The sequence below is a fragment of the Myotis nattereri genome, assembly GCF_964212035.1.
Source record: "Myotis nattereri genome assembly, chromosome: 6".
Classification (NCBI taxonomy): domain Eukaryota; kingdom Metazoa; phylum Chordata; class Mammalia; order Chiroptera; family Vespertilionidae; genus Myotis; species Myotis nattereri.
This window is the reverse complement of record NC_138081.1, coordinates 61,285,902-61,305,236: the sequence shown is the minus strand read 5'-3', so window position 1 is coordinate 61,305,236 and position 19,335 is coordinate 61,285,902. Positions and strand designations below refer to the sequence as shown.

General features: G+C 40.2%; 1 protein-coding gene across 2 annotated transcripts in view; it reads left to right on the top strand.

Moving 5' to 3' along the window:
• The first annotated feature begins 13,856 nt into the window (after positions 1-13,856).
• PDSS2 (decaprenyl diphosphate synthase subunit 2) overlaps positions 13,857-19,335 on the top strand; it is a 227,210-nt gene continuing 221,731 nt past the window's right edge. The window contains exon 1 of one of the 2 annotated variants that reach the window (XM_081093840.1): positions 13,857-14,430. In XM_081093840.1, coding sequence (XP_080949966.1) covers positions 14,138-14,430 — 293 coding nt within the window. In that variant the 5' untranslated portion in view covers positions 13,857-14,137. The remainder of the gene's footprint in view (positions 14,431-19,335) is intronic. The other variant, XM_081093841.1, reaches the window with a different exon arrangement.

Sequence of the window (19,335 nt, the reverse complement as noted above, 5' to 3'; positions counted from 1 at the left end):
GATGTGAGCAGAGTGATGTATGCAATCTCCAAGTTGTACTTTAAATGAAAGAGATATGACTCTGTTTCCCTCATTCTTGCTGACTGGAATACCAGTATGATGGTTGAAGGGTGAAAGCTGTACTAGGCATTTTAAGCCACAGGATGGAAGTCGGAGAGTAAACATGGTAAAACAACAAGATGAAAAGGGCCTAGGTCCCCAATACCATCAAACCAGGACTGTCTGTCTGGTTTTTTACATAAGCAAGACATAAATCTTTATCTTGTATCTAAGTCGTATTTTTGGTCTCTTTATCACAACAGCCCAACCAAAACCTTAACTGATACTCAGCAACTTGTTTGCCACATTCTTTCCACATTGGTACCCTTTCTTCTCTTCTGCTACCCTGAGTTTGCACTTGCTATTCCCTCCCTTTGAAATGCTTCTCCCCAGGTCTCTCCATGGCTAACTCCTGCTATCATCTGTTCCATCTAAAATACCCGTCCCTCTGTTCTCCATTATATAATTATGTGTTCTGTTCTTCATGGGACTCATCAGCATCTGAAATTTTCTCATCTATGTCTTACTATCTGTCATTCTCCACTGAAATACAATCTCCATCAGATCAAGAACCTTGTCTGCCTTATTTCCTGCTGAATCTCCAGAGCCAAGAAAGTGCTTGTATATGGTAGGTGCTCTATAAGTATCTCTTATGTGAATAAATAAACAAATGAATTAATAATAAGTGATTACAAGAACCTGGTCCTTCGGTCACTTTTCATAGTTCAGCTTGCTTTACCCACTGAAATTAGGATAAGTTAGGTAACAATAATGACTTAAGTCAGGATTAACAAAAGAATGCCACCTGTGGGAGGGGAGATTGGCTCCAGGTTGTGTGTGTGTTGGGTTCCATCTGCTCCATATGACTCTCATTATTCTGGGAAGAACAGCTACCTGGTACATGTTCTTCTCATGGTGAGGGTAGGAGTGCAGAAGGGCAAGTGAAAACACATGATGCCAAGCTTGCAACTGGCTCAGTCAGTTCAACCCACCTTCCATGACCAAGACCAACACTGATAAGGAGGAAAAATATTCTAACCCAAGGGAGATGGGACTGAATATTAACTATAATAAAATGTATACTAAGGTATACATGTATACCTTAGTATACTAAGGTATATAGGTATTTTACACCCATTTTACAGATGAATAAGACCAGATGAACAAAACACAGAAAGGTTAAGTGACTTGCCCAAGGACATACAGCTAAGACATGATGAAGCCAATATTTGAATCCAGCCTATCTGATTTCAGAGCCTAGGATCTGAACTAATGCTCTATATAATTTTAACAAACCAGACTCCAGATGGCATTACAAAAAAAAATGCAGAAGCAATGGTAATTTTACAATAATAAATGGGACCTGAGGAAAAGAAGGAAGAAGGTAAGAGATTTTGACTATTTTGAGATCCTAATCAATAGAGAGGATTTCTCATTAGCTTTTATAGGTGCAGGAGGCTATATTGCAAGAATCCATAGAAGGATGTGGGTTTATTTATTTTTAGATTCCTCTCACACCATACAAATATGTTAACATTTTATCTTTAAGTACTACCTTTGTTACTCATTTCCTACCCACCTACTTTGAAAGGGAAATCTCATTTATTCTGATAATTATGAGTAACCTATAAAGGAAATTATGAGTAGCACTATAAAGCATCTCCTTATAAATACACTTGGAAGCTTCAGTGGTAGTCATATTAAATCTACATTAAGAACAATGAAGTCTAATAAAAACATTACATTCAAGCCTTAAGAGACATGAAAACAGTCGTGTAGAAAAAGAAAAAGAAAAAACTTTTGGGTTGTGGGCACACAGTGCAATATACAGATATTGTAGCATAGAAATCCACACCTGAAACCTATATGACCATATTAACCAATGTCACCCCAATAAATGTAATGAAGTGTGCAATTCAAAAATAAAATAAAAAATAAACCCTGAAACACGGCTGTAAATATAAGAACAAGTTTTAAATGTCACAAACAAATCCTTTGAAAATATTTTTGAGGAAGAGAAGAGAGGATCTGAGATAGACAAGAAGCAGGAGGGAGTTTTACACCCATGGGACTTCAGATAGAGACTTAGCTCATGGTGCTTTAGTGTCCTGGAATGGCCACAGAGGGGCTGTTTTTGAACTCCATATACTTCCTATAGCCTACATACTTCAGAAAAATTATTTTTCTTCCTTCTACTGTAGCAAAAGAATCTAATGTCATGAAATAGACCCCTAGATCAGTATTAAAAGTAAAGCCCAAACCTACTGTGAGACTCCCATTTCTCACTCCAGCCTTCTCTCCTCTATTATTATAAAGATTCCATTTTAGATCACAACCGTGAATATTCATTTCCCTTTAGAATAAGTATAAAGCTGAAACACCTTCCAAAATATAAAACCAAATAGTTAATATTTAAATTACCCATTTCACCTTGTTTGGATCTTGATTTAAACAAATCAACTGAGTAAAGGCATTTGGAAACAATTTGAATATTAGGAATGTTGGTAATTTTGTTAGGTGCAATTGTATTGTGGTTACTTTTTCAAAAAGTAAGTATTTATTTCCTATAAATAAATTCTGAAATATTTACATGCAAAGTATTATGATAGGTGGAATTTGCTTCAAAATACTTTAGCATTGTTGGGAAGGGGAGTGCAAAATGTTGATAATTAATTGCCCAAACTGAATAATAACATCATGGTTCATTATCCTACTTTTTTTTTTTTTATGCTTTTGTAAAAACTACAATAAAAAGAAAAACATTGGGAAAAAAACACTGTAAGAGAAATCAAAAGATGTCTTGAAGTGAATGGATTTATCTCTAAAACAAGTAAGTCCTAAGCCATATAATTTGCAATATCCTTAAAACAACATCACCATCATATTCACAAGCAACACAGCATTTCAATCGCCTTTTGTGTGTGTGTGTGTGTGTGTGTGTGTGTGCGCGCGCGTATAGATATATATATGTTTGCATTATGTGGATAAATTGTATGATTTGTCCTGGAATTAAAAATAGCTGTTCTGCCCTACCTGGTTTGGCTCAGTGGATAGAGCATTGGCTTGAGGACTGAAGGGTCCCTGGTTCCATTCCAGTCAAGGGCACATGCCTGGGTGGCAAGCTCGATCCCCACTAGGGGGCGTTCAGGAGGCAGCCAATCAATGATTCTCTCTCATCATTGATGTTTCTATCTCTCTCTCTTTTTCTTCCTCTCTGAAATCAAAAAAAGTACAGCAGGGCCTTGACTTACAAGTTTAATTCGTTCTGTGACGGAGCTCGTAACTCAAATTACTCGTATGTCAAATCAACAGTGAACAAGAGAGACACATGATGCTGGACTGATGTTGTGGAGTTCACTGTGACGTTCGCTGCGCCAACTAGTGGTGGGGTATCTGAAGCTGGCTCATAACCCGAATTTTAGCTCGCAACTCAAAGCAAAAAATCCGCAGAGAGACGGCTTATATCTCGAAAAACTCGTTAGTTGGGACACTCGTAAGTCAAGGCCCCACTGTATATACTTTTTAAAAAAACAGCTGTTCTCCTAAAAATGTAAGAAGCAAACACACTTTCTATCTATATTTTTTTATTGATTTAAAATTAGGAAGAGCTAGGGTTGAATAGTGAAGAATGAAAGGGGGTTTGTATCGTAAGTTCACTATGTGCCAGGTACTGATCTAAGTGCTTTATGTTTATGAACTCATGCTAATATTCAAAATTACCCATTGCTATAAATATTGTTGTCCGTCCCATATTACAACAAAAAAAAATCACAGTGCTGAGAATAATTTTCCCAATATGGCATGCTCGGTTTATTAATAGTAAAGCTGTATTCGATTGCAGGGCATCTGGCTTGTGTCTGACCCCTTAATCACCATGGAAAGAGTGTTTTGTAGAGTTGTTCTTTGTTTAAACCTTGGGGATCCTGTCTTTTTTATTCTTAGAAAAATAAAGCAACCCTTTGACATCAGAATATTTCTTTTATTTTGTCACGCAGTTCAAAATTATTTCTCCAGACATAGTCATACGAGCCCTATAATGTTCAAACATATTTATTACAGATGTTTATGACATGATTTCAAAGAACAGAAACATCACAGTGAACTCTACTGATTGATTTAAACCAGCATAATTTTGAGAAATAGCTCTGACACTATAGTTGACAGTGACATCTCTCTTATGTGTGTCAGCTTCTGGGAAGTGACCTTACATGATTTTCCTTACCACCTGATGTTCTCAGATGGTCTTTTGCAAATTCTTTTCAGCAGCTATCACTGCTTCCATATTGCCAAAGTTAATAGTTAAGTCTCTTTCTCAAAAAAAAATCTCTCTCATTTTAGATACATTGTCTTTATGTGGGGGCAGGGTGGGGGTGTTGTTAAAGGTCTCCTAATCTATGGGCCACATCATAATAAAATTTGAATATGCTGATTTTAATCTGGGAGTCTTTTAATAGGTATTTTCATAAATGAACTAGTATGAGTCTACACAGGACTTCAAATTGACTAGTTTAACTGAATTGGTCCTTAAACTTATTAAAAGAATGGTTTGACAGGTTTTCTTTTCAGATAATTTATGAAAAGTGACTTTTTAGAATTAACTAACCGTATTGATTTGATTGTTCACCATAGAGATACATCCATTCCTGAATGAAACATTTTCTAATGTTTAGAAGAAAACTGCACTTTAGTACAGAAAAAGTATTTTCACATAATTTAGGGGTTACATTTGTTACTATAGTGCAGCAGTTACTGACAAGATGCCTGACATTCTATAATTTGAAGTGTCAAGTAGCAATCTTTATACATATAATAAATACAGTATATCTTGACTCCCTTATAATTGATATTAGCTGTAGATGCCTTTTATGCAACAAAAGAAGGGTTTTCTGCATATAGAATTCTACCAGAATTATTCTAGAACCCTAGGGAATGGAGTTTGACCTAAATATTTATTTTTTAAAGATAAAAAAGAAACAAAGAAATGAATGAAAGAAGGGAAGAAGAAAGGGAGAGAACCAGCTAGAAATAACAAAAAAAGACTAGATTATAATTTTTCTACCATAGTGATTCTCAACCTTGGCTTCCCATGATTGTGGTGATTTTTTTGTCATTGTGAGAAATGTTTAAATAGCAATGGAGAACTAGCTAAGCTTGTAAAGATGGACAAAATTCTCTACTTTGGGCTTCCTGATCTTATCATAAATAAAATACAATTCGAATGACTTTGAGTGGGACGGTGGAGTGAAAATGAGAATGGAGAATAAATACCCACCTCATTCATTCATTATTCTACATCATTTATAGGGTATCTATTTTTCAGTAGATATGTATTAAGAGTAGGGATGCAACAGCAAACAAAACAATAAAAAAAAACAACACAATAGGGTCTGCTCTGAAATCTTCCTTGTGGACTTCAAGTTTGAACCTATGTCAATGCCAACATCAATTAGTTTGGGTGGGTAAGAGACAAGAGAATAAAATGATCACAAAGACCAGGTTAGTCTACTAGTTAATTTCACTCATGGAATAAAAACATTTTGAAATTTAACTGGACCCAAGAGATCATCTACTTTTGTTTTATAGATGAGTAATTTTAAACTCAGAAACATTAATGTCTAGCCTATGATCATACAGGACAGAGCTGCATAACCCAGACTGCTGACCATTTTATAATGCTGTCTGTGTTCAAGTAAAAACCTTACCAGCAGATTTTTTTCCCCCTGCATTCCAAGTTGCTGAAGGAAAATTGTCTCCTGGAAAGAGACTTTGTAAAAGAAAAGGACCAACTTTTAATTGAGCTAATCCTGGTGTGAAATTAACTAGCAGCATTGCTAGTCAATTCCACTTTGCTGCCCTGTAGGGTGAGAAACTAGGTCCATTTCCTCCCTAACTACAGTTGTTTTAGGGCAAACACTGAGAACATTAGGAGATGGCAAGAAAGTAGTATTATGAACATGGGGAGTAAGGATATGAGAAGGGACGACCTAAAAATTAAACCCAAAAGAAAATTACAATGAGGAATTTTAGTCATAGATGCTTTCTCACATCATCTTTGAGGACTGATCTGCAAAATGGGAAGGACATTTAGCAATCGTCCTAGTGATGAGAGAAATGCAGATCTATACTGTAATGAAATTCCATTTCACATCCATTTGCTGGAAATTTTAAGAAGTCTGACAATATCAAATGTTGAGAGGGTTTGACCAACAAAACCTCTTGTAAATGGCTGGTGTAAGTGTAAAGCCACATTAGAAAGCTGTTTGGTATTATCCATTCAGGTTGAATATTCACATACCAGTAATCCCAGTGCTAGATATAAACTCTTGAGGTGAACTTGGAGGCATTTGTAAATGTGTTCATGGAAACATTGCTGCAATAGAAAAAAAAATCCAGCCGAGACCGGTTTGGCTCAGTGGATAGAGCGTCGGCCTGCGGACTCAAGGGTCCCGGGTTCGATTCCGGTCAAGGGCATGTACCTGGGTTGCGGGCACATTCCCAGTGGGAGATGTGCAGGAGGCAGCTGATCGATGTTTCTCTCTCATCGATGTTTCTAACTCTCTATCTCTCTCCCTTCCTCTCTGTAAAAAAAGTCAATAAAAATATATTTTAAAAAAAAAAAATTTTTTAAAAAAAAAAAAAAAAAGAAAAAAAAATCCGGAAGCAATCTAAATGTTCATTGACAGGAGAATGGATAAAGTGTGGTGTTGTCACCCAATGGATGTGATACAGCAGTCAACACAAACAAGCTGCCATTATACACATCAATACGGGTGAATCTCGGCAAAATAACGCTGAGCAAGTAAAAAAGTAAAGAAAATTACAAGCAGCATGGATCCTCTTTTTAAGTTAAAAATAACAAACTAAATTATGTACCTTTTAGAAATACATCTATTCTTATTTTTCATGTTTTTGAAAAATCATGGCCAATGGTAAATACAAGAATCAGGATAAAGATAACTTTGGGTTAAGAAAAAAAGAAGAATGGGATGAAGGAAGGCCGCACAGAAGTAAGCTATTGTCAATATTCTAGTTCTTGTGTTGTTGGTAGGTTTGCTGTATGTTTTATTTTATACAAAGATTAATAGATAATTGTATTAGTTATTTATTGCAGTATAACAAATCATCCTATAACTTAGCAACTTAAAACTATAACTAATTATCTCATAGAGCGTTTAGGGTCAGGAATCTGGGTGCATCTTAGCTGGGTGGTTTTTGCTCAGTATCTTATGAAGTTAGTCAAGCTGTGAGTCAGGGCTGCAGTCTCTAATGGAGCTGGAGGATGTGCTTTCAAGGTGGATCATTCACATGGCTGTTGGATGAGGCTCAGTTCTCCTTACATGGGCTTCTCCATAGGACTGCTCATGGCATGGCTTCTCTCAGATCAAGTGAGAGAGAGAGAGAGAGAGAGAGAGAGAGAGAGAGAGAGAGAGAAACTAAAATCTAAAATTGAAGCTTCAGGGTCTTTTATAAAACTAATATCTGAAAGTGACACACTTTAGTCTGCACTATTGATGGCACAGACCAACCTTGAGACAATGTGGAACCGCACAGGGTGTGACTACCAGAAGGCAGGGGTCATTGGGTACCATGTTGGAGACTGCCTACAACCATAATAAGACAAAAAAGAACAATGCATGGACCAATTATTAAAGTGTGCCAGAAGCACTGATGTATGCCTGAGGCTGGAAAATAAGTGCATTCAGTTCTGAAGACAATAAGATACAGGGGAAGGACTGAGATGAGTCTCAGCTTTAATTCTAGTTCCACCACTTCCCAGGTTTATGACTTTGGGCAGCCATTTGCAAAAAAAAAAAAAAAAAATGGGGAGGGGATGAGGATATTTACTTCTTTAAAATGTTTTATTATGAAAATATTCAAACATATACAAAATAGTATAGTATAATAAATACCATACACTCATACTCCAGAATCAACAACTTTCTAGATTTTAGCACACTCGCTTCATTTATTTTTTTTAATTTATTGCTTAAAGTAATACAAAGGGTATTACATATGTGTCCATTTTATCCCCCCGCCCTAGACAGCCCCTAGCCTCCCCTATCCCCCAGTGTCTTATGTCCACTGGTTATGCTTATATGCATGCATACAAGTCCTTTAGTTGATCTCTTACCCCCCTACCTCCTGCCCCCCAACCCTCCCCGGCCTTCCCGCTGCAGTTTGACAATCTGTTTGAGGCAGCTCTGCCTCTGTATCTATTATTGTTCAAAAGTTTATAATGGTCTCTAGTATCCATGAATGAGTGAGATCATGTGGTATTTTTCCTTCATTGACTCGCTTCATTTAAATTTTCCCTCCTAAGGTGTATTAAAGCAACTCCCTGACATTGTATTATTTTATTCCTATATACTTTAGTCTGTAGTGCTTAAAAATATGAATATTTTATAGACTTACACACAAAATTAATGATTCCTTTGCAATATCTTATATATCAAAACTATAATTCAAATTTATTTCCTTGTTTCAGAATTTACTTTTTACAGTTCAGTTTGTTAGAATCAGGATACAAACAAGATCCACATATTACACTTGGTCTGTTATGCCTCTCAAAACTTTTCAATCATGCGAAGTTCTTCTACTCACTCCAATCTTATTCCCTTTTCTTGTTGAAGAAATCCAGTGAGTTGGCCTGTAGAATATCTAATATGCTGGATTGGCCTGTTTGCTTCTTTGTAAAGCTATTTCACTTGTTCTGTTCCCTCCAATGTCTCTCTAAAATTGGCTTTGGGCAAACCATTTGCTTCCATTTGTAAAAAAGTGGGGAGCAGAAATAAATGATGAGATTTAGATTCAGCTATTTTGGCAAAAAAAACATGTCATTGGTGGTTCTGTGTACTTCATAATGCACATCAGAAGGCACATCTGTGTGGGCTCCCCACTCCTAGTGATGCTGAGATTGGTTAGTGCTGCAGGTGGTAACAGCCCAAAGGCCTCCCTTGCAGAGCTCCCCATCAGCCTCACCTATTGATCTTTGTTGCCTGAATCAACATGAGGAATTACAATATGGTGATTTCCTAATCTTATCTTTTTCCTCTCTTTGATGAAATGGCATTAGTTTATAAAGAAGAACTTTCCCTCATCAGCCTGGGCTGTTTGGCTACTCCATCAGAAGAGACTTGTTTCCTATTTCACCTCCTCTCAGCTGCCTCTTACCATGGCCATTGCTGAAGCCGCCTGCTTTCTGCAGGTGTAACCTAGCAGCACCTCTTCTCACGTGCACTGCACACACCTCACATTTTGCCCCGGAGTTCCTCTGACTCCATGAGGGTGGGATATCTGCCTGGCACTTACATGACAGCTGAGAAGTCTGAGGGGACTAAGGCCCCAAGTGGGAAATTTGGACCAATGGGAGCTGGGAGCTAGTAAATAACTGTTTCTCTCTTGTATCAAGCTGGCAATTCTGAAGTATATTCTACAGGGAAAGTCAAAGAGTCCCAGAAGACTCCAGGTTTCGTTGCCCACAGTGATGGCTAACTTGAGAACACCCTTGTATTAACTTACCCTGTTTCACTCTTGTCATTCCCTGCTGTTTCCTGAAATGGCTGTCCAAAATAAACTACCTAAAAGTAAGCGCTTGTCTCAGGTTCAGCTTTCAAGGGCGCAAGCCAGGCCAAAACACCACTAAATACAATTCCTGCAGGAAAGGCAGGGTAAATGCTCAATTCTTCCATTATAGTACAAATATTCAGAGTTTGGCTCTAGTTACGTCTAATACTAAACTGAAGTATTTATATGTCATCAGTGAATTTCAACCAGTTGTAGTTCTTATCCTTTTTTCATGTTCAGATTGTCCCCCTTTCAGCCAGTGGGAACTTCCTTTTTTTAAAAAAAAAAAAATACTTTTATTGATTTCAGAGAGGAAGGGAATGGGGGAAAGAGATAGAAACATCAATGATGAGAGAGAACCATTGATTGGCTGCCTCCTGCACACTCCACACTGGGGATTGAGCCCACAACCCCGGCATGTGCTGCCCGACTGGGAATCGAACTGTGACCTCCTGGTTCATAGGCTGACACTCAACCATTGAGCCATGCTGGTTGGGCAGTGCTTAACCTCTTGTTTGAATCATGGCCTTCTTGGATAATCCAAAGACAACTTAAGGGTAGACCCCTTCTCCAAGAAATAGAGATACACACGGAACTTTACAGATCATTCCATGGGTTCAGGTACTTTCTGAATTGAAATTTATTCATGGGCCTTTTGAATCCAGGTTTAGAACCCTAAGTAAGGGTTATTGGACGTGGGAGAATTTAGCTCTCCATCTACTCTTCTAAAAACTAGAGTCCTTCCCTTAAACTGGAGATGAAAGAGGGAAGGTTTTTGGCCTATGCAGCCTGGAATGGAGGTTCAGAAGAGGTGGAGGTGAGCTGTAAACGTGTCCCCAGGAGGGGCGGTGAAAGCAGACAAGGGGTGATTATTCCACATCATTTTAAAGAGACGGCCCTCATTCTTTTTCAGAGTTGCACAGTGTGTTTCATCGTATAGCTCTACCCTAGTTATTTCAACCAGTTCCCTACTTGTGGTTATTTAGTTTGTTTTCAATCTTTTGCTATTACAAATAACACTGTGATGAATAACCTTGTGCATAAGTCATTTTGTATTTGGGGATTTTTAGGTCAAAGGGTAAATATACATGTAATTTTTTAGGGATTATCAAATTCCTTTCCATAGGTGCTATGTACTATTTTACATTCTCCTTGGCAATATGTGTTCTTCCTGTTCTCTACAGTCTGCCAACCCAGTAGGTGGTCAAACTTTTGGATTTTTGCTAATCTGATTACTTGCCTCCTTTTATCATTGGGCCTCAAGATATACCACAATGCTTTCATCTGCTTTTGGAAGAACTCGCTTGCATAAACAATAGGTGACTGTGTTAACAGTGCTAGAAGGAGGATAGCTGCAGTGTCCCTATCTATTTCCACTCCCCTAATCTTGTAAATGCCAAAGCCCAAAGCATACACCATCCTTGTCAAGACCTTGTATTTCCAAAGGCTGGTTCAGGTTTCCAGCCAAAAAAAAAAGGGGGGGCGGGACACCAGGTATGACCTTCCTTCTTCCTAAGGTCAGCAGAATGTAGAGGAACAGTAGGTAAAGTCCACTGGTCCTCTACCAGCTTCAGGGTCCTGAGAAAGGTGTCAGCTTGCTGTCTCCACAGCAACTCAGTGCCCAGCAGATGTCCCTGTGTATGGCTGGGGGTTTCTTTAACCCGCAGGGCTGCCCACACCCAGGACCTTTTCTTTGCTGCTTTGTAAAAGTCAATGCCATGGGTGGAAATTATTTTTCTCTTTAGCTTCTCCCATTTCCCTGTAGCCTCATGGGCGATTCTGCCCCGAAGGGATATTCTGGCAATGTCTTGAAACAAATCTAGTTGTCCTAAGTTGGACAGGGATACTGCTCGCAGTCAGTGAGTATGAGGCCACGATGTCGCTAAACATCCTACCATGCACAGGATAGCCCAGTGGTCGGCAAACTGCGGCTCGCGGGCCACATGCGGCTATTTGCTCCCTTGAGTGTGGCTCTTCCACAAAATACCGACTTCTGCGCATGGGCCACAAAGTTTCAATCGCACTGTACGTGTGCGCCTGCACGTGGTATTTTGTGGAAGAGCCACACTCAAGGTGCCAAAGAGCCGCAAGTGGCTCGCGAGCCGCAGTTTGCTAACCACTGAAACAGCCCTCCCCACCACAACAAAGAACGATCTGGTCCCAAATGTCAATAAAGCGAAGGCTGAGAAACCCTGCCGTACTCTTTCTTTATGCACACACTCACAGACATCCTTAAAGTGACTGTAGGCACTGTTAGTTCAGGAAAGGCAGAATCACAGACACTTCTCCCCACTCCTCTGAAAGTCACCTGCAATTCAGAAATCTCTTTAGTCAAAGAGACTCTAAGGAGTTATATATTTATCTGGAAGATTAAAGAACAAATACCATTTTAACCTTCTAAAAACTGATTATCATTAGGTATAACGCAACCTTTTAACTGTAAGCATGAAGGAAAGTGCTGATTATTTAAAATAAATGGGACCAAGAGTCCCATGAATAATAAAAAACTTGGTTAATAGAGTATGACCAGAGAATAATGCACTTGGCTTCTGTGGAGAAATTAAAGTACATGTTGTGAATTGGTATTAAGCAAATTGCAGGAAAAGTTAGCCTTAAGGTACCATGATTCTGAAGAAACAGCCTCAGGGGCACAATATATCACATTCAGCCTTTATCTGTCCTGTTTTGTTCATGACTTCTTTCACCTTGGATAACCCAGCTCAGGCCTTGGAACTTTTTGGAATGGTAAGGTATCGCACTCTCCACATTTACTTTCATCTAGAACAGACCTGAATTTTATTGCCAGGAGTTTATCTCTTGCAAATGAATTATTTTTGAACTTTTAGTTTGCCTTACTTATTTTGTGGGCACAGACTGTGTTTAATACTTCTGAGCATAACTCACTTTATCTAAAATGTATCCCTGAAGAGTGATGCCTAAACTGAATGTCTGGCAATAAAACCCAATTTTTAAATCATGAGGGAAATTTGCCATTCAAAGGGAGTCTGGGGCTAAACCTTTTTGCAAAGTGAATAATTATTCCTTAATTTGCCCCTTGTTAAGTCCGATTTTTAAACGGAGCCCAAGTCTAGTCCAGCAGTATGCATGATGCTAATTTAAAATATATCAATCATGAATTTGAAAGGATTTTGAAAGTTGAAGAGAGCTTTGCAAGCTATTTTTAAGAGTGTAAAACTGCATAATACGTCATTTTTTATTAATAAGGGTTTTAACACTTGTTTGGGATGACAAGAGAGGATGCTAGACATACTTAAAAAAAGAATAGGTTGCACTATAGAAATGATAACCACACTGACGGCAATAAGGAAAAAAGAATGGTTGGTAACGTGTCATTTTGAGAGTCTCTATCGCGTAGTTAAGAGCGTGGATTTAGAAACCAGATTGCTTGGGTTCCCATCCCTGCTCAGTGTGGCCTTAGGCAATTTGCAGGACTTGGCTGTGCTTCAGTTTCTTCATATAAAACGTGGAGAATACTACCTACCTAATGGGGTTGCTTTGAGGATTCTGCGATCATACACGAGCCATACTAAAGTACTGGGGTCAGCGGTCCAGTTCTGAATCCTGGAAGGGGAGCTCTTCCAAAGAGGTGACTCTCCGCACCCTTGAGGGAGGTACGGCTGCTTCTGCCCACGGGGGTTAAACCAGCCTCAGCGAGGAGGCCAGTGACTTGGATCAAGGCAGAGGACATTCCTTGGGGAAAAAGAACCCTTTGGGCCGGGCCACGCCACTTTCCGTCTGGTTGGGAGCTGAGAGCATGAGATCAGACCCACGCGTGCGCTTTGCATCCCCACTACCCTCGAGCCACAGAGCCCGCAGCCGCAGACGTTGCCACCACGCTGGCCCAGGACCATGGCCGGGCGGACGATGAGAGCTACCAGCCTGCGGCTTTCCAGAGAAGGTGGCCGACGCCCTCCTTTCCGGGCGGGCTGGAGGCCGCAAAAAAAGACCCTCGTTCACGACACAAATATTTGTGTGTGCCCACGCTGTGCTGGGCGCTGGGGATGCTCTGATGATCACACTCGGCTTAGATTCCAGACTCCAGCACTGAGCATCTGCCCCGCCATTCCCGCCACCCTCGGCCCCCACAGGCCAGAGCCAGGGGGTGAGAGGAGCTGAGGCCTCCACCTCCAGAGCCACGCCCCCTCTGGGCTTTCACGGCTGTGCCGTAAAGCAGGAAGCAGTCTTAGCTCCAGAATAGCCCGCCTCCGTCTTTACGACAGGCCGCATTCCCCGCCTCTAAAGATGGCGTCCCCCATTTAGGTATCCCCCGTGGTTTCTACCCCAGCTGGCCGGGGGCAGTGCTGAGCTAGGGCAATTATCTATCTAGACTGGGCTGCAGACAGCTGCCGTTCAAGTTCGCTTCTGGTTACAGCTTCTGGAACCCACGCACCTCTAAGGGTCAAGAGTCTCCGATTCCTTCTAGTCCCAGCAAGTTCCTCCTCTGCCCCTGGTTAGTTTCTCCGCGCCACCTCCGGGCACCTCGAAGCCCCTGACACTCCCAGACTCAAAAACTATGAGCCTTCCGCCACTGCTGTTGCGCTCGCCCCGCCATCTCCGGGAGCCGGGACGCCCGCGCCGCCTGTGGTGGTCCCCGTCCCTCGGCCCCGTCTCGGTGGGCTCCTGGCGGGGCCAGTCCTCCAAGGCCCCGGCCTACTGGAATCAGGTGGTGTCGGAGGCGGAGAAGATCGTGGGCTACCCCACGTCCTTCATGAGCCTCCGCTGCCTACTGAGCGACGAGCTCAGCAACATCGCTATGCAGGTGCGGAAGCTGGTGGGGACTCGGCATCCGCTGCTCACCACCGCCAGGTGAGCTCCTCTCCCGCCGGCGCGCGCGCACCCCTCGCGAGTCCTTCTGAATGGCTGGCACGCCGTTCGCGCTTCACTCAGACTGGCTGCTCCCCGCCTCGCTCTCTTTACCCCCTCCTTTCCTCAGCCCTCCTAGACGCGGATGTTGTCTCTTCTCTAGTCCGCTCACCTTGACATTCTTCCTCTCTTTGCTCAGTTGAGCGGATAAGTGGTTTTCTTTTGAGGAATACGTGTACACTTTTTGCGTTTTTCCTTAATGATTGAGAGTGAAGATGCCTCAGTGATTAGTGGAGGAACTGAGTGAGGGGTGAGAGTTTGAGTCACTTGCTAGAAATGGTCTTTTAAAAATGGGGATGGATTCACTTTCGATTCTGCACTATTCAAGAGGTCACCTCTGGAAAGAATGGAAAGGGGAGATATGCTGAAGGTAGACAGTTCTTTCCAAGAATGCCCCAGGCTTGACGGAGGGATTTATCCAGTCAGTAGTCATTATCCAGTCTTGGGATTTTTATCACTTATGCTGGAGTACCATGAAACCTGCCATTAGAATTTTAAGGGCCACAACTTTTGCTTCCACTTTAAAAAATACACACCAACTTTTTAAAAAAAATATTTTTATTGATTTTTTTACAGAGAGGAAGGGAGAGGGATAGAGAGTTAGAAACATCGACCAGCTGCCTCCTGCACATCTCCTACTAGGGATGTGCCTGCAACCAAGGTACATGCCCTTGACCGGAATCGAACCTGGGACCCTTCAGTCCACAGGCCGCCGCTCTATCCACCGAGCCAAACCGGTTTTGGCTACACACCAACTTTTTATTTGTAAATAATTTCAAACATATTGAAAAGTTGCAAGAATAAAAATAGTACGATGAACACACTTGTATATCCTTTAATCAGATTCATGTATGATATATCTATACTAATAATAGACAAATATGTAAATTGGCAATCCCTCTGTGAGGCCCACAGCCAATCAGGAGTGAGTATGCTAATTAACCTGACAAAGATGGTGGGCCTGTGGGCAGCGTGCATGGGCCCCCTTTAAATACAGTTCCTCATGTTGTGACCCAACCATAAAATTATTTTTGTTTCTACTTCATAACTGTAATGTTGCTACTGTTATGAATTGTAATGTAAATATCTGATATGCAGGATGGTCTTAGGCGACCCCTGTGAAAGGGTTGTTCGACTGCCAAAGGGGTCGTGACCCACAGGTTGAGAACCGCTGCACTAGAGCAAAGTGAGCCCGGAGCAAGTTACTCTTGCGGGTGGGGGATGGAGGGAAAGCAAAGGTGAGAGACATAAATAAAGTTAAGAGTGTTGAGGAAAAATTAAAAGAAAGATATCCTGCAACTTCTAGGAAATCTCCACCAATGGAGCAAAGAAAAAAAAAGACCTATTATTCTGTGAGCACCAAACCAAACTGGGTTGGGGGTGGGGGGTGGGGGGTGTCTCAGACAATTCGCTCATATGATTGCAAAGATAGACAGAAACTCCCGGATTGGAGAGGGCTCCCCTGAGGGCTCCCAGATTGGAGAGGGTGCAGGTTGGACTGAGGGACCCACCCCCATCCCCCGTTCACGAATTTCATGCACCAGGCCTTTACTATACAAATATTATTCACATGTATATATAAAATATATATATACACACAGATACACATATATATTTTTCTCTGAATCATTTGATGGTAGATTATATACATCACTAGAGGCCCAATGCACGAATTCGTGCATGGGTGGGATCCAGCCAGAGGGAGGGGCTGCAGGCAGTTGGCCGGCCAGCCCCCCACCCCCCAAACTCCTGGTGGAGGGGACAATTTGCATATTAGGCTTTTATTATATAGGATGGTCCTTTACTCCTAAATACTTCATTGCGTATTTCCTAAGCATAGGAATATTATTGACATAATTACATCACAGTAATCAATTTAGTTTAAATCACATTTAATGTTGATACAGTGCTTTTATTTAATTTATCATTGGTATTCCAGTTTTGTTAATTGACCTAATAATGTCCTTCATAAAAGCATTCTTTCCTTTTCTAGTACAGGATCCAGTGTAAGATCAGATATTGCATTTAGTTGCCATGCCTCTTTAGTCTCCTTTAATCTTGAGGAACATTTCCACAGCTCTTCTTTGTTTTTATGTCTAGAGCAGTGATTCTCTAATGCAGTGGTTCTCAACCTGTGGGTCGCGACCCCTTTGGGGGTCAAACGACCCTTTCACAGGGGTCGCCTAAGACCATCAGAAAACACATATATAATTACATATTGTTTTTGTGATTAATCACTATGCTTTAATTATGTTCAATTTGTAACAATGAAATTGGGGGTCACCACAACATGAAGAACTGTATTAAAGGGTCGCGACATTAGGAAGGTTGAGAACCACTGCTCTAATGGGACAGTTTTGCCCCCCTGGGGAACTTTTGGCAGTGTATGGAAATCTTGTCACAACTGGGATATGCTAATGGCATTAATGGATGGAGGCCAGGGATGCTGTTAAACACCCGACAATGCCTAGGCCAGTCCCTAACAATGAAGAATTATGTGCCCCACAATGTAGTACCAAGGTGAAGAAACCTTGGATGAAAATGATCTCTTTTTATGTTTTCTTTTTTTTAATTAATCTTTTACTTTGAGATAATCGTAGATTCACTTGCAGTTGGAAGAAATAATACAGAGAGATCCAATGTACCATTTTCCCAGTGGTAACATCTTACACAACTACAGTACAATATCATAAGCATAATACTGATGTTGATACAGTCAAGATGAAGAACATTTCCATCACTATAAGGATCCCTCACTTGCTCTTTTGTAGTCACCCCCACTTCCCTTGCCCACCCCCTTGCTTTAATTTTTTGAGACACCTGCAATTTCTTCGTTGCTACAAAAGTTACCGAATATCAATAGTAGAGTGATTTTATTTCTTGGCATCATTCCCAGTTACCAAGAATGTCATCTTATGAGTGGGCTAAACTTGTCCTATAGCTGGAATGTTAGTTCTCCAGAGATTCTATATGATAGACACTCAACACACAGACACACACATATTACAAAGCTTAATAATGGAACTAAAGAGTTTATCACTCAATCTAAGAACTATAACTTTATCAATCCTGTTGATGGTGAGTTACTCCCCTGTCCATCTGCCTGACCTTATGTATACTGGGTTTTGTGTTTATTTTTCCTTTTTAAAATTGCATGAATGTTTCCATAACTAATAACATGTTTAATTTTTCTTCTTTTTGAAATTTATTAACATGGTAGTTTGTTGCATATAATCTGTTATGACTTGCTCTTTTAATGCATCATTGTTTCTAAGATTCATCCAGGTTGTGTTTAACTGTACTTCATTAGTTTTTCACTGGTATCTAAAATCCTATTGTGTGAATATGCCACAGTATTTTTTTCAGTCAGCTTTTGGGTTGTTTGCATTTTTTGGTCTTATGAAAGTACTGCTGTGAATATTCTTGCACATACCTCTTGGTGTACTTGTCAAGAGAATAGATACAGGAGTATATGCACATGTTCAGCTATAGTAGGTAATACCAAATTGTTTTCCAGAGTGGTTGTACCAGTTTACACTCTCATGAGCAATGTCTGAACTCAGGTTACTCCATGTTCTCACAACACTAGAACTATGAGGTTTCTTAATTTTTGCTATCAAGTCGTGGGTTTCTGTGTGTGCGCGTGTGTGTGTGATGGGAGTGGTAGTGTTAGTGTTGGAAGTTGTAATCGTATATTACATTGTGCATATTGTTGTCTCTGTAATAAAGCATTGAAGTGAAAACAGTAGAGCTAAAAAGAGCCTTATTAATTTGTATATTCTGAGAGTTCCAGTTCATCTAGTTAATTGCCAGACTATCATATGGGGTCTTGGAGATGATCCCTTCCGAGGCCACCAGAAACATACTAGATGAAAGCCTGTAAGATTGATGGCTTTGAAACTTTCCAGATTGTAGCCTACCCTGCATACCTAGTTACATTGTGCATATTGTAAAAGAATTGGAGGGGGATAAAATAAATAAATTTCAGCAAAGTTGTTGGAGTAACATCTATGAATTGCTTTATTTTGTAAGAAAAGAAAGCTAATCTGCATGTAGTTTTATTACATTTACTTTGACAGCGTGTTGCAAATTATTTAAAGTCCACTCACTGGTAGCTGATGAGCAAAAAACTTGTCAGAAGGTATATATACATGGTGGGACAAAAATAGGTTTACAGTTGTTCGTATGGGAAATAATACAGTAATTAATAAGTAGCAATACAGGAATAAATTGTGTTTTGTGTATTCACAGCTGTAACCCTACTTTTTCCCATCCTGTATATCTGTTTTAGCGAAGGAGCAGGCATTTATTTCATCCATAGGGTAGGCAGATTGTGGTTTTGTAAATTATAGTTAAAAACATGGACAAGGCAGCTATGTTATTTCACGTGTTATGCTCTTACTTTGTTGAGATTTTGTCAGCAAAGCATTGATAAGAAGATGCTCTCAGCATATTAGCAAAAGGACACAAAGACCCCTTGTATTGATATAGTTAGGAGCATAGGAAACCAGATATGGTAATTCTTTCACAGTCCCATTTTATATTTGGAGTTTCCATTATTTACTTAAATCAATATTCTAACCCATCTGGTCATTTTACTTTTTGGATAAATCTACATAGTATGTTAGGGATGAATCAGGTCTGTTAGCCCTAAAATTTAGATGAATGGTGACATTTTTGGCAAACAGCAGGAGAAAAAAAGGAAACCACCATAATCTATTATTTACTACCTTCACTTTCTTTACCTAAGCCATCTCATCAAGAAAAGGGAAATATGGATGAAACTTGAGGACATTATGCTAAGTGAAATAAGCCAATCACAAAAGACAAATACTGTATCATTCTACT